The 15395-nt window shown below is 45.3% G+C and overlaps 7 protein-coding genes across 7 annotated transcripts; 4 read left to right on the top strand and 3 right to left on the bottom strand.

Annotated features, from left to right (window-relative positions):
* Positions 1-596: 596 nt before the first annotated feature.
* Positions 597-986, bottom strand: L199_005531 (uncharacterized protein; the record flags this gene model as incomplete). Its single annotated transcript, XM_064891241.1, has 2 exons — positions 597-649; positions 722-986. 2 exons carry the CDS (start codon positions 984-986, stop codon positions 597-599), a joined length of 318 nt encoding a protein of 105 aa, XP_064747313.1.
* A 1382-nt stretch (positions 987-2368) lies between these two features.
* L199_005530 (uncharacterized protein) lies at positions 2369-3244 on the bottom strand (the record flags this gene model as incomplete). The annotated part of the gene is made up of 2 exons (XM_064891240.1): positions 2369-2895; positions 2956-3244. 2 exons carry the CDS (start codon positions 3242-3244, stop codon positions 2369-2371), a joined length of 816 nt encoding a protein of 271 aa, XP_064747312.1.
* A 481-nt stretch (positions 3245-3725) lies between these two features.
* Positions 3726-5842, top strand: L199_005529 (uncharacterized protein; the record flags this gene model as incomplete). Its single annotated transcript, XM_064891239.1, has 7 exons — positions 3726-3973; positions 4031-4127; positions 4185-4298; positions 4359-5234; positions 5288-5529; positions 5614-5738; positions 5796-5842. 7 exons carry the CDS (start codon positions 3726-3728, stop codon positions 5840-5842), a joined length of 1749 nt encoding a protein of 582 aa, XP_064747311.1.
* Positions 5843-6128: 286 nt separating this feature from the next.
* Positions 6129-8979, top strand: L199_005528 (uncharacterized protein; the record flags this gene model as incomplete). The annotated part of the gene is made up of 9 exons (XM_064891238.1): positions 6129-6346; positions 6410-6670; positions 6754-7066; positions 7141-7550; positions 7636-7846; positions 7913-8404; positions 8487-8630; positions 8697-8801; positions 8866-8979. 9 exons carry the CDS (start codon positions 6129-6131, stop codon positions 8977-8979), a joined length of 2268 nt encoding a protein of 755 aa, XP_064747310.1.
* Positions 8980-9040: 61 nt separating this feature from the next.
* On the bottom strand, positions 9041-9881 carry L199_005527 (uncharacterized protein; the record flags this gene model as incomplete). The annotated part of the gene is made up of 3 exons (XM_064891237.1): positions 9041-9165; positions 9236-9626; positions 9693-9881. 3 exons carry the CDS (start codon positions 9879-9881, stop codon positions 9041-9043), a joined length of 705 nt encoding a protein of 234 aa, XP_064747309.1.
* Positions 9882-10226: 345 nt separating this feature from the next.
* On the top strand, positions 10227-12111 carry L199_005526 (uncharacterized protein; the record flags this gene model as incomplete). The annotated part of the gene is made up of 6 exons (XM_064891236.1): positions 10227-10328; positions 10384-10640; positions 10700-11266; positions 11334-11701; positions 11769-11944; positions 12010-12111. The coding sequence occupies 6 exons, from the start codon at positions 10227-10229 to the stop codon at positions 12109-12111; spliced, it is 1572 nt and encodes a 523-aa protein (XP_064747308.1).
* Positions 12112-12992: 881 nt separating this feature from the next.
* Positions 12993-15220, top strand: L199_005525 (uncharacterized protein; the record flags this gene model as incomplete). The annotated part of the gene is made up of 8 exons (XM_064891235.1): positions 12993-13128; positions 13339-13376; positions 13436-13486; positions 13550-13614; positions 13676-13747; positions 13814-13967; positions 14061-14309; positions 14405-15220. 8 exons carry the CDS (start codon positions 12993-12995, stop codon positions 15218-15220), a joined length of 1581 nt encoding a protein of 526 aa, XP_064747307.1.
* Between the last annotated feature and the right edge of the window lie 175 nt (positions 15221-15395).

The raw sequence follows: 15395 nt of genomic DNA, 5'->3' as shown, positions 1-15395 counted from the left end.
GAACTTGACTTGCCAGAATATATACACGCTGGTACACCCTATGCGGTAGATCCGTCTTTCGGTAAACTTTGCACACCGTATGGAGGCACGCATCAGAAGGAGCTGTAGTCGCACAAGGCCAGCCTATCGAGATAGTCTCATCGTCTGTGCATGCTTGCAACCTCCCATCGAGACGACAGAATTCACAACAGAGGATGTTTTACTCTTTTAGACTCAGACCGACCCATACTGTATTCACATATGTCATGATGTTATGCATGTAAGCGCGCTCATTGTATAGAAATCAATAATGTCTTGAGAGGCTTCACGAGACCTATCCCGCCGGTGGAATGTCTCAGCCAGGATCGTAATAGATAATAGGAGAGCCGGGTGGCAAAAAAGTCTATATATGTCTAAGGTAGAGATGTATGATACAAGATGATGTTCTGTAGGTGAGCGCCGTCACTACTGGATGTTTGCAAAGTGATAAGTCTATGTCTATTGTTATGGGTATGGTGAATCGAGCCCAAGATCTGTGCTGTGATTCGTCAGTATCCGCTGTAGTTGTGGGAGGAATAGATATACTCACGTTTGTTGAATAAAATGAAATGCATGGATCAAAAGCCTAAATCTCTCCTCAGCTGGGAAGGTGCCGGCGCTCTCGCTCCCACTATCAGTATTCACATGTATCAGCTTCCGAGTTGTGATAGGATAAGAGAGCTAAAAACAAAAGTAGACTCACACCTCGCATTGAACAAATGACCAGGTTTCCGCAGGGGCAACCCCCTTGCCATCCTCTGTGCATTCGACAGATTATCTAACATCTCTATCTGCTGTGAAGCTTCTTCTGGTGTCCCGGCACTTTCTAAATCTTCGATGGAGCTGTCAATTGGGGGATCATCGTCGAATGTGTCCACATCTGTAGTCTGCGTTGGCACTGCCGTGGCGAGGGATATGAATACGAGGAACATAGCTAGAAATATGGCGAAATATCTGGGGAACCTCATGCTGCCTCTTGATATACAGGTTCTATCGTTCTAAGGTAAGTTTAGTGGGTCGAGAAGGTAAAAAGGTGCAGATATTGTGATTTCCTGATTTCTTGATTGAGATCCCAGGTCAAACTGATTCTGGAGGTTGTAACGATACCTTCCAGTGATTCTTTTTAGTCTATGTCGTTGATCGATTGTAACGATTGACAGACGACTAGATATAAGTTATGGTGGTACGACCTTGAAGAAAAGAGAGATAGACGATGAGAAACGAAGGAAGAACAAAACTTTCAATATTAACAGTACACTTATGGCTTGGTCGAGAACATTACTCTTCCACTTTCCTAGGTTTATGTCTCGGAAACAGAGAAATTTACAGTTTTTCCATCCCTACCCAATGCCCGTGGTTCAGATCTGGTTGTGACGATATCCAGATAGGAAGTCAAAGCGAAAGACGTCAATTTTACGAAAACTATGCATCCTACTGTATACCGATATGGCTTTTTGGGTTGTACCAACGCCAAATGCTTCACTTTCTTTGTCCTGTACATTTTGGCTCTGATCGGATGCGTTGATCAGGTCCGCATCCTAGCGAAACTTTATCTTGGATCAAGGGATTAAGGGTTAAGAGAAGCCACCGAAACGTAACCTTACGGTTGAGGCGGTTTGAGGCTGAAATTGCCTTTTTCGTAAAATTCCGCTTTCTGCTGCACATGCAAGAGTAACTTACCACTCGTAGATGGTTTATTGCACACCTCATCACAGCTTCGCAGGTGAGATGAATCCTGAAGGTACAAACCAAAGGAACGCCATATTTAAGTTTCTGTAGATCACATCATCCGATTGCAGTTGAAGCAAATTTACCCTATGCCTGTACCGTGTATTTTTACTGTATTCGGTGGCAACGGCTTGTACGGAGCTTAGTGGTATATACAGTAATACAGACAGCAGTAAAGGTCAGGAAGCGAATATCCCTACGGTGACATTCTCCGTCGAAATGCTTGTCATATCAGTAGGTCAGAAGAAGGCGTCCGATTGAAAGTTAGCGTCATCAGGCGTTTTAGGGCGCAAGGAAGAGAGAGAGGGCAACTCTTCGGCACCGCTTGCTGCTCGGATGGACGAAGGAGATGTATATTTTACCACTCCCGCTTCTAAGCTAAGGATCGGAGGATCTTCATATTGTGAACGACTGGGGTGACAACAAGGGTGAGATGATCATGTCCATTTACTATCTTCTCGAGACTATACTGTGCTCCAATCCATTTACCGCCGGACTTCAAGCCTTTTGAAGATCCTAAGCTTATAAGTGTCGGGATTAGGGATATGTACCCACTGTACAGTATTGGGTGTACATCATGTGGCAGTCTTCATACAGGTGCAACCATCTGTGGCTCTACAACTTAGAAAGGCAGGACTTCCCCGTACAGCCATTGTCTTTGTACAGTCTTACCTACATCTTCATCCCTCTTACCCTCAACGACATTCACCACGAACTGTCCACTACCAGCTGGATCACCTGCACCTAACTTCTTCAATATCTCTGGATCACCTCCTAGACCGGTAACTACTAAGCCTGGGTTGACAGTCCATACTTTTACCTTATCCTCTTTCAAGATCCTATACCAATCCCGCATGATCATATTGAGTGCGACCTTCGATGATTTATAGGAGAACAATTCCCTTTGAGGGGGCTTGGGCCATCCAGCCGCGGGGGACTTGTTCAAAATGAATTCTGGGTTAGTGCTGAGCTCGAATGATGCTGTACCAGAAGTGAGAAACACTAATCGAGGGTTACTTGATCTGAGTAACAGGGGAACGAGTAGGGTGGTGAGAATATGGGGTCCAGTTATGTTGGTAGTATATGTCTTGTCGAATATCTCTCGAGTGGTCAGACCTTGAGTTGGACCGTTCACATCTAATTCGACGCCTGCATAAGGCAGAAAGGGTCAATACCGGCTCCTTGGTCTAGCAAACAACAGGGACTTACCAGCATTGTGGATCAAGACATCGATCTTGTCTGTGACGCTCCTGACAGCCTTTACGGCCTGTTCGATCGACTCGTCACTTTCCAAATCGACTATAGCGGGTGACAGAGTTGATTGGGTATTGGGATATCCTTCAAGTAGATTCTCAATGGCTGTCTTAGATTTCTCCTCCGATCGAGCCCCGAGGAAGATATGATAAGGTATATGGGAAGATAGCAGGTGTCTAACGGTTTGATAGCCTATACCTGTGTTGGCACCTGTGATCAACACGAATGTCAGTTCGGAGGACATTGCTCTGCAGTCTCTTTGAGTCGATGTGGATCAATGTATGGCTTCTTCCTCCGTTTTGGCCTACACCCATTGTGATCGTCCATTGCTCTTCTTATACATGTGTGGAAAGTGGACCTCGGGGTGGAGATTGGCAGCCAGGAATAGCTCACCGGGGCTGGGAGGTGGAGGGTGGAGGGTGGAGGTTTGACGTTTGACGTTGATGCGAGTAGTAATCTGATAACACCATGCTTCTTCCTTGCGACTTGTTCAGCTCAGTAGAGCGAGCTCTCCACGAATCGCCCGGAGCAAGAGGAGTGGGACCTCCTAAAATCTAATCCATGTCGGAGGATAACATGAATTTACTATCACAAATCAACCCAACGCTCTTTGATGAACCCTGAGACGGCATCAACGCGCATGTCCGATACTCAACGCTCACATTTGTTCAGCTACTTGAGCTACATTTTCGTATCTTTCTTTCATATCGCACTGATCTTATGAGATGCCTCCCACCAATGCTACCGCCTCTCCTGGACCGAGCAAAACCATTGCGGCGAGCTTGTCCCACTTCGTGATTTTCAATCCTACCATACGACCTGATATACCGAGATCAGATAACAAAGACGACGATGATGATTTAAGGGAAGCTGCCCAAATCCTATTTTATACCTCTCGAGAGGCCGGAGGTGTCAGTAGAGATAAGATGTTGAGGCAGGTAGGGCTGGCAAAAGGGCTAAGGGGATTTGGAAAGTGAGTTGAGAGCTCATCTTATTGATACCGGAATCCTTTCACTTACGTTCCCCTTAGTATGATCATCGAATCATCCTCCAAATACACCTCGATTCATGGGAATAGGAGTCGTCTGATTGTATTTAGTCCTGAACCAGATTTCTACGTATATATGGTACGTCCGCTCGAAATCATTCGGTGATATCAGTGTTGATAGAAGAGGATTTCTTAGTGTATCACACTCTCACATCTGGACAATGAGAAGAAGGACCCCGTGAATGGTTCTCAAGGCATATCCGATGAAATGCTTGTTGATGGTTTAGCCAAGGGCTATGAGGACTTCAGGGTGAGTGAGACCGTTTGAAATAGAATGAATGTATGGTGCTCACGAGCAGCTCTACCATAGCTATTATACGGACCATTCTCCTCTCACACCATCCCTTCAGCTCCTCTCTCGACCATCCTCGACAAGTTTTTCACTCGCTTTGCATTTCAATTCGAATCCGCCTATCTCTCCTCACCATCGCTGTCAACCTGGGTGGAAGTTTATCCTCCAATGTCTATTGCAGCCGACCTGATCGAGGAATATCGGTCCAGCGTCGAAGGCTCGCTCATTGTGGTCGGACCCAAAGGACCTCTGTACAAGGACGAAGTGGTGGATGATCCAGCTCTGATAAGATATCTACATAACCTCGTCCAGTCGACCCTTCCTCCACCTGTCATATCGCAGCCTATACCTACTAGCGGTGATAGACACACAATGAGCTTCGGCTTGAATCTTGGCCTTGGCTTAGGTAGAAAAACACAGAACAGCCGTAAATCGAGTTGGACAACTTTGGGAGGATGGGTACCGGATATAAGACGTAGCTCTACTCCTTCATCCACTCCATCATTCCCCAAACCTGACAGCGCAATCAAATCCGAGGATGGGGTTGATGAAGCTCGGAAAGGCAAATGGGGGTTTGGATTGGGTGGGATAGGAGATGCGATGGGTAATGTGGGAAATGTGTTTGGCTTGGCAAGATCGTCGACACCTACTTCTGTACAGGTCGGGAGTCAAGATAAACAGGGACCAACAACAACGTCTACCTCTCACGATAGACAGGAACCTCTCACATATGATAACAATCGGACTCACCATGTCGAGCCCGCTTCCGTAGTTGTAGAAGAGCTCGAAGCGGCTGTGGAGCCGGACGAAGAGATAGAATGGGAAGGCAAGAATGTGTGGATCAGGTCGGTGCAGGATGGTGTATACGAGAAGAGGCGGGCGTGTTGGGTAATTGTGAGTGAAATAGGTGTTTGGTCACGCACATCACACTGATAATGAGGATGTAGCGCAACGATATCCTGGTCTCCGTCATACTTCTCAAAGATGCTGTCCCGCCTCATACTCTTCCAGATACCAAAGCCACTACAGATCTGTTCAAAAAGCTCATTGGTCAAACCTCACCTGAACCTCACTCTGCTTCGAATAACCCCTGTATAGCGTTGTTAGGGCAAGACAGGATCGTGACAAGAGGCGAATTAGATGGCATTTCTGATCAGTCGTTAATTCATCTGAGATCAGCCATACAAGAGTATGTTCCGGTTGATTCCCTTAAGCAAGATCGTGGTATCATGCTGATAGTTCCCTTGCCTTCTTGTGGAATACACTGCGACAGCTCGGATATACAGGAGGTACTCGCGAAATCCACTTCAAACAGGTTTTTGGTGGCTAAAAAGAGCGACAAGCTGGAATTGTACATGAAGGTGGGAGGGGACGATGCTAGTTTGACTGATGCTGATCGTGAGCTATGTCTCTTCGGTACTAGAACAGGCGGATTTGTGCTGATGATACCCATAGATGCCATGAGGACTTTTACGAGACTCAATGGTGGAATCAGTGTATGAGTGCAAGTCTGGCTTAGCATTTTAATGTTCCATAGCGCACATCTTGTATTCTACTATTAACTTTAGAGATGCATGCATTTGTGCTGGTGTATTGCCCCCGTAGTTGATTTTGCTTCCAAAGCAAAATGAGTAGACATTGATGATGTTGAATGACTCTCGCACCTCGGATCCGAGCCTCAGCTCAAAACGTCATCGTTGTCGTTGTCGAATCTTTATCTAATCGGCATTTTCCTTCACTTTCTTGGCTTTCAACATTCGTTCACTTTTGCTCCTTTTCTTGCTCACCATGACTTCTCAACTCCTTCAGCCTGTTCCACCATCTCGCTCGGTCCTTGAAGCATTCATCAACCGTCACCAGTACCTGTTAGAGCTGGAACGTAAAGCAGAGGAAGAACAAACCAGATTGTTGAATTCGAAATGTTCGCCCAAGTTACTAGAAGAACGGGGTCTGTCTATAGGTGGTCTGGGAGTTAGTAACATAAGTGTCGGACTGGGAGGTAAGAGGTGAGCGGATATGAGATTACATATCTTATGATACAGTTCTGACCGGGTCGATCTGATCTACAGCTTGATAGAGCTCAATCGACCTTCCGCATATCATGTCTCGCCTTTATTACCCCCTCATACGTTCAGATCTGGTGATCCCGTTCGTGTAGAAGCTCATATATCATCTACTTCCTCTTCAACAAAGAGTAAAGCCAAGAAGAAAGATAATGGAGATGAAGGTGATAATGCAGTTGAAGGAATTGTGTATAAGGTTTCTCAGGAGAAGGTCGTGGTCGCTGTAGACGAGAAGAAGGAGGTTGACTTACCGGAAAGATTGAGGCTGTAAGTTCAGTAAATCTAGCTCGGCATAGACCTGTCGATACCTTCCTAGTGCCATGAAAGCGTGACTAACGTTTAGTGAACAGATTGAAACTTGCCAACACGGTAACCTTCGATCGAATGGATAAAACCCTGCTTCATCTGAAAAGGTTGATCTTACCGGAAGAAGGATCACCTACACCCAACGCTCAGAACTTTCCCCTGATCAATTCGTTATTAGGTATTCAATTACCTTCGTGGTCTGAAAATGTCCCTCCGACGCTTGGATACAACGAAGAAGACAATGCCAAAGAGGAGGACGTAAAGTGGTATGACGAAAATCTGAATGATTCCCAGAAAGATGCAATTAGGTTTTGTCTCAAAGCGGATGATGTAGCTTGTATACATGGTCCTCCAGGGGTGAGTGTAGCATATGGCACTACTACTACTCTTGCTGTTATCGTTCCTCAAGGTATTTCTAACATTGACTATAGACAGGTAAAACTCATACACTTATCGAACTAATATTCCAATACCTCTCTCGTCCCGCCTCATCCTCTACGACTCAACCACCCCGTATAATCATCACTACCCCTTCGAACCTTGCATTGGACAATTTGCTGCTTCGATTACATGCTTTATCGCAATCACCCCCTTACTCTTCCCTCTTACCTCCCGGATCGATATTGCGATTAGGTCACCCTACCAGGGTACACCGCGATCTGGTTCGAGAGACATTGGATTATAGAGCAGCGAATGGGGAAGAGGGTGAATTGCTGAAAGATGTAGGTAATGAGATGCAGGGTCATTTATCGGATCTAGGCAAGAAGAAGGGTGAGAGAGGGGCTGTTAAGGGGAAAGAGAGGGGGAAGAAGTGGGAGGAACTTAGAGAGTTGAGGAAAGAGTAAGTAAACTACTGCTCCAGGTTTCATACCTGCATATCTGGACAAGAACCAGTCACCAGAGTCACGCTAATGTGTCGATTCCAGATATCGTCAGCGAGAAGGCAAAGTCGTCACCTCAGTTCTATCTCGTGCTCAGGTGGTATTGGCGACCTGCCATAGCGCTGGGTCGAGACAACTCAATAATATGATATTTGATATTGCCGTCGTGGACGAAGCGACTCAAGCTATAGAAGCTGTCTGTTGGGTACCGATATTGAAAGCTAAGAAGTTGATCTTGGCAGGTGATCCACAACAGGTAGGTTCCAATTATGAGATAAAATCGACCAAGGTGATATAGAGAGTTGACTTCAGGGTATTTTAGCTACCACCAACAATAATGAGTAAAGATGACAAATCCCTCAAACCCGACGTTGAAGGTCTATCCGAGGAACTAAATGGCATCAGCGTAAAATCACGCACGATACTGAAGCCTCCTAAAACATTAGAAACGACATTGTTTGAACGACTAGAGTCTATCTATGGAGAAGGGATCAAGAGGGTATTGAAAGTCCAGTATCGTATGAATTCACTCATCGCCTCTTTCCCTTCCGATACACTCTATGAATGCCAGTTAATATCACACGAGTCGGTCTCCAAGAGGACGTTATTGGACTTGCCTTCTATAGAAGACAAGGAGTCAGAAGAATCGAAAGATCATTTGGCACCTGTCGTGGTGTTCTTTGACACGGCCGGATGTGAATTTTACGAAAGGACGGAAGGAGATGATCGGGATAGCAAGAAGAGTGGTATAGGAGAAGGATCCAAGTCGAATGAGAATGAAGCTGGTGTGGTGACTAAATGGGCCAGAAAATTGGTATGTCCGAATTCAGTACCCAAGTCCGACCATGGATGTCGTTCGAGTAGTTGATCGATATTTTGAACTTTTGGGCTGCTAGATCGAGCTAGGCGTTAATCCGGCTGAAATCGGGATTGTCACGCCCTATCAAGCTCAAGTATCGCTCATATCGAGCATGTTGCATGAGGAATATCCAGAAATGACTATAGGAAGTGTTGATGGATTACAAGGTCAGGAGAGAGAGGTGAGTAAAATTCATCCGCTTATGGATTGTGGGAGAATCACAGCTGAGCGTTTATACGGTTACTAGGCAATCATACTTTCGTTAGTCAGATCAAACCCCACGGGAGAGGTGGGTTTCTTGGGTGAATATAGGAGACTTAATGTGGCTATGACCAGAGCGAAGAGACAGTTGGTGAGTTATAATTGCCAACCGAACCGGAACTCTATGAGTCTGATATTCAAACTCTTGTATATAGTGCGTAGTAGGCGATTCTTCCACTGTAGGAAAAGGCAGTAAATACCTTAAGAAGTGGATGGACTGGCTGGAGAATGAAGCGGATGTAAGATGGGCGGGAGACGAGTCCGTATAGGATTGCTTTACAGAAAATAAGGTGTCTTATTAATACCCAGCATGCATCTATACCACTTGTATCAATACTTGATAGGCTTGGCGCCAGCTTCTATCAATTCTTTTATCCTCATCTCTACGAAGTTCAACCTATCCTGACCCCAGAATATCTCTCCGTTCACTACGTAATTTGGTGTTCCGAATATACCTATAAAAATCAATCAGCCAATCCGCTTGGTTAGTAGGAGAAAACTCCTGCTTGAATGCAGATGGCTTACCCAGCTTGACAGCCTCCTCATGATTCCTCCTCCACTCTTTGACACCATCATCCCCCTCCTGCCCTCTCTTATCTACCACACACTCATCTATCGTCTGCTCGTCGAAGCCACATTGTCTGGCGATCTGCTGGAGAGTCTCGACTTTTGAATGATCCCCCTGTTCCGTTATCCATATACATCTCTGAATCTCATAACTGAACTTCAAAGCTTCCTTCGATCCTATACCAAACTTCTGCTGAATGCGTATGATGGCTTGTCCGGCGATTTCGATGGTACCTGCTGGCTGAGGGTAATACTTTGGAGAAGCTTTCATAGGCACGTTCAAGTGTTTGGCGGTTCGATGGAGGTCTAGAGCATGATATGCTTGTCGAGCGGGATGACGAGTCTTGAGCTATAAACGTGTGTTCGGAATTAGTCAGACGGAAAAGGTCGAGATCCGAGGTGCTGTTTGACGTACTCGTATCCCACCATTCTCTTCCACGACTACGATAGGCTTCAAATGTATCGTCACGCCATATTTCTCCGCTATGCGCTGTGCTTCTGGTGCACCTAGTAATGCCCAAGGTGAGGAAACTCCGTAATAGATCTCGAAGCGAATTTCATCACTTGGGGCCGGTGGGACGGTGAGGAAATGCTCTTCTGACATGTTGATTTGCTGATCTGCTGGGAGCTAGACAATAAGAACTGAAGTCTAACTGAGGCGCAAAAAGGCATGGTGATCAGCGACTGCATTCAACTTTCTAAGACGACATCTGACATCTCATCTCGGGATCATTGATAAGATACAATCCCGGCGGGCCTTCTGCCCCGGCTGCAGGTGAAGCAGAATCGCTCGCCTATTCAGGTCTGTCCAGTCGCGTACCTAACTCATTTTGCGTCAAAACACGTCCTTTCGCCTGCAATGTTGATGTTGATGTTCAGGTAAAACACAATTCACGCCATATTAGTATAGATATAAGCTATATACCACTACACGTACTAAGATTCAGTCATGGCCCATCTACGTGAATCACATGCTGTCGTCGTACACTGCGACGCGGACTATATACGAGCTGTCCACGGTATATCAGAACTGTTCAATCGTCCCTTAGTTGTACGTTCTCTTTTGGCTTCTCTCTCTTGTGCCCCAAGCTAATCCCGTGTGGTAGACCCTACGAGCATCTTATGCTATACCTTCGACTTCCTTATCCTTCAAACCTGAGGAAGTCAGTGGGGATGTCCACATGGATGGTGAAGTACCTCCACAAGCCCCTGCTCCTGAAACTTCATCAAGGTCAGGTTGGTTAGTAGGTGAAGATCTGTCAAACGCGGAGAAGGAAGATGGATTCGCAGACAAGTACGAGTTACGTTGGCCATTCAGGTCGAGCAAGTCGGTAGACGATTGGGAGGGTCGAGAATATGTCTTGTAAGTGGTGTCTGTCATTCATCCCATTGACCTTCATGTTGATCTTCACACTACATCAGGATACACCTATACACGCTGCTGGGAATAACCATAACATCTAACTCATCACCGTTACTATTCATCCCACCACCGACACCGACTTTACCTCTATCCATTCAAGCAGCTTATACTCAAATAGCATTTGAGACACTCAACACCCCGGCATTCTCCTTGATACCGTCACCTTTAGCATCGATATACGCACTGGGTGCAACAAGTGGGATTATCGTACATATCAGTTCCGTTGAAACTAGTGTATTCATAATAACCGATTCAGTCGTACGGTGGGAATGCTCAACAACCGTACAAGTAGGTGAATTAGATTGTAGAGGATTCTTAGAAAGTTTGCTGTTAGAAGATGAATTATTGGATAAAGAGTTGAAAGCTGCTTCGGGAAAAGAGGACTTGTCGATAGAGGAGAAGGAGAAATTGGTCAGAGAGGTATCTCAAGTTGTTTGGAATGAATGTACGGGTGATGATTTGGAGGTGCCGTTCCTGAAAACTGGAAATAGATCGATAGTAGTTGGAAACCCGAGTGGGGTGGTTGGGGCGGAAAAGGAAGATGATTCGTTTGATGTTGCGAAGAAGTAAGTTGTATCCTTCATACGATATGCGAAGATGAAATACTGATGTGATGCCTTTGTGTTTTGTTAGACTTGTAGGAGACAGTGCACCTGCACCGACAACCCAATCGCATAAATCCAAGAAACAGCAAGCAGCAGCAGCAGCGGCAGCAGCCAAATCAGCTCAAGCGGCCGCAGATGCTGCCGCTGCTGCCGCGGCTTTACCTCAACCTATCGATGCGATAGTGATCAACATCCCTTCGCTACCTGGCAAAGAGATCCAGCTAGGTCCAGTTAGACACCGGCTGTGTGAGCCTTTGTTGCTGGGTAAGGAGAAAGGCGGTGATACAGTTTGGGAAGGTGTGGGAAGGGCGATCGATAATGCCTCGTTGAGTTTGGGAGAGAGATTAGGATTATGGGAAAGTGTTGGTGTGGTCGGTGAACTGGCTAGGATCAAGAGTGAGTGTGCTGCATACTTCGTTACGGATAAGGATATTCGTCGTACGATACTAATCGCGGTTTATAGCTTTCTCGCCAGCACTGATAACATACCTATCCCCATACCTCCTATCTTCAGCCGATCTGACATCTGACTGCCAACCCTCCAAAATACGTTTACTCAACATCCCAGATTACTTCGCCAACTTCAAGAACTCCACAACGGAATTAGCACCTTTCCTAGGTGGTTCACTAATTGCCAAAGTGAGTAAACAATACCAAAGGACATAGAATTTTGTACAGTATACTGATTTTTTGTTCTTGACCAGGTCGCTTTCTTAGACTCGCAAGGGAAACATGCGATAAGTAAAGTTGACTATAATGCCAAGGGTCCGGCTGCTATATACAATGTATCTGCGGACGGTCAGTGATATCGTAGTGTATGATAGAATAAAATATCACGGGAAGACGAGCTGGTATGTATGTAATGCAGTGCGATCACAACCAGTATGATGTGGATAAATCCATTTGAATGGATATCTGAAAGCCCCTTTTCTCTGGGTTACGGACACCGTATCATCCCTCTCAGTCTCACATAACGCAAAACAGCATAGTACACCTGGAAAAATACTGGAACGATAGCTCTATGCGGCTGGTATCTCATGCGTATTTGCAGAGACGGGAACAGCATAGACATGTCATTTGACCGACTTGGGGGTTGCTTCGATTTGAGACTATGGTGTTCTGTACAGTTTTTATGTCATTAGCAGAGCTGGGGGCTGGGTGAGAGAACAGCGTAGTATTGCTCTTTTCTTCTGGGCAGATCTATAAAAACAGGGTCTATAGTGTTCTCCATACCTCACCTGAGTGGGTGAATCATTGATTGAGAACAGTATAGATGTCTTCGACTATTCGAACAGACCCTTCCGAATAGTGCCTATGGTGTTATCCTACTTAGGTGCTAGATACATACTGTAGATAATTACTTGAACATGAGAATAACATAGATGGACGACTTTACCTTTCACGCTGATTCCTATCATGTTCATCCTCTGTCCAGCACCTCCCCATCTTAGAAATGGATGAGTTTACGAGAACACGATAGACTGTCACCCGCTGCATCGATAAACTACGCCTATGCTGATCTGATCTCTACGAGTCATCTCATTAACAGGCACGGCTAACCCAGAAAATCAACTTGTTACCGAAAAGTTCAGAAATCTGTTTATGCGTTCTCCATCTCCACTTTTGTTCTTCATCTCTTTGTTCAGTACTGGTACGAAGGTTAGACCTGCAGACATAGAATAACAACATGTCGGACATACGGGCCGTCAAGAAATATGCAACTCAGCACGATCTGTTTAATAGGTTACATTCTATATCGGCGGATGAGAACTTCGTGAAGGACGTAGCTGAGAATTGGTTTGACGGGAGGTTTGAGGTCGTTCGTGAGTGCTCGTCAATGAATCCTATATACACAACAGTCAGAGGAGACATCCTCACAATCAGAGATACCCTTCTGCTCTAACTTCCCCTCAGCCCTCCCCCTCTCCTCTTTCCCTGCCCCTCTCCGGCCTTAAATTCCCTACAATGTCCCTCTTAAGATCTTGTATTCGTCTCATCTCGTTCTATTCGACATGCCTGACTAACTATTGTAGCCAATCAGCGGTGCGGAAATTGGTACTGTGATCCTTCCGTCAGTGAATTGTTCCCTCCATATCATGAACTGTAGACTAACAATTGTTCCTGTCACAGACCAGCTCGAAAGCTTACGCTTACTTTAAATCCACCGATGGACATATGACGGTGGGTCATGCAAAACATCTTGTTTCCTACGGTCGGCAAAGCTGAAGATTTCGTTCACCTTAGCAATGGGACTTCAATCTCAGAAGATCCAATCTGAGCTTAGCTAAATATGCTGAAGATTGCGGAGGGTGCGTTGGACGGACATCTATTGATATACCAAAAAGAGCTGATCCATAATGGGCATTACAGGTTGATACTGGTGGATTCGACGAGAAGAGGCAAAAGGATGCCTGATGGACTATCCAAAACTGTCCCTATATGGTGAGTTTTCACATTTTTGCTCCATCCGTACTTCAAACTCGACTGATACGTTCGTTCGTTCTGCAGGTGCTGCGTCGTCAACCTGGCAATTGAGCTACGGCGAAACATACCACTAGACGAAGAGTGGGATACAGAACTGTACTTACCTCCCAAGGTAGTTTCTCCATCTGAGAAATCACAGATAGAAGATAGATTGGACGAATGGGCAGAGACCCTCGAGGTGAGTGAATGAAGCAAATCTGATATTATGCATTTGATCGCATGTGGAGTATCCCAATCATTCACCGATTCTGACTTTGATGTATGGCAATAGAAATCTTCCCTTCCATTACCCATCCTCACCAAACCCTTACGACCTTTCTTCATCCACCCATCCACCTCCACTCCACCTGCGATACCTCTCAATCCTCCTTATACACCCATAATATGTCTCTCGGCCTCGCGCTGGGTGAATAACCCAGATGATCAGATACCCTCAGTCACCAGGTTGGGAGATACGAATAGAACGGTCGGATTCGATTATGTACCAGGAGCAGGGGACGATGACGAGCTTTGGGCTAGAGTATGTTTATTCCCATTTGGCTTCTTCTCAAAGCATCACATCAACTCATTGATAGGACTATTAAGCTGATATAGTGATTTATTAATCGATCATAGGGTTTAACACCTACGTTATTCCATTCCAACAAATCCGACCTTCTCATTGCGGAAAGAGATGATTTACCTTCCCTGGTAGATGAACTGGTCTTATCCCATTCGATGTCGAAACTACCTGCTCCCTCAGCTTCTTCCCTCGATTCAAATTCTCTTTCAAGTATTGGTGAAAGTACGATTGGTATACCCGACGAATCCTCGAGAATAGCATTAAGAATCGGATCACCTATCATACCTACATCTACCAAATGGAAATACGCAACTTCATCGATTAATCCGATAATAGTCAGAGCAGTGGAATATGAGAAATATCCTAAAGACCTACCTCGATTACTTGATTTTACGCCCGAAGAGAGGATATTGGCTGTGGCGAATTCTAAAACCGAAGGTAAAGCTTTTGAATCGACGTTAAGCGAGTTGGTTGATCTTGTGAAAGGTGAAGGAGGAGAAAGAGGTGTGGTTTTGGTACATGGAAGAAAAGAAGATGTGGAATTGGTCTTGAAGACATATCAGAAATCACAAGCACAACCACAAGAAGGAAAGCGACAACAAGAAGAAAAAGTTAAACTCGATGAACCCCCTGAACCTTCAGTAGAAGGTAGGAAATTGATTTTACCCCTTGCTTTGGCTCTCATCTGCTCGATGCCGGCGTCAAATGACGAAGTCCAACAGGGAAAGGAGGATATGGTGTTGACGAAGAGCGATATAGCTGTCAAGTTGCATAGTTTGATTTCGCTTTGGCCGGATGGGAATCCGCCGAGAGCTAGTCTGAAGAGGGTAAATGAGTTTTTAATGTCTGGTGACAGGGGCAGGAAATGATAGAGTGTATTGTGTTGGAAGCGATTAGACTTTCGGACATAAAGTGAGGTACAATCCTTAAAGATGTTATTCATGTTACGTTCATTTGAATTCTCAAATGAGTTAGTGATCTACAGATATAATTTAGAGACATTACGCATTTATGCATGGATTACACAAATCTATACTGTACATC

This window comes from Kwoniella botswanensis, chromosome 1 (assembly GCF_036426115.1).
Source record: "Kwoniella botswanensis chromosome 1, complete sequence".
NCBI classification, from domain to species: domain Eukaryota; kingdom Fungi; phylum Basidiomycota; class Tremellomycetes; order Tremellales; family Cryptococcaceae; genus Kwoniella; species Kwoniella botswanensis.
Note: the sequence above shows the minus strand (reverse complement) of the source record. Positions and strands in the feature narration are given on the sequence as shown.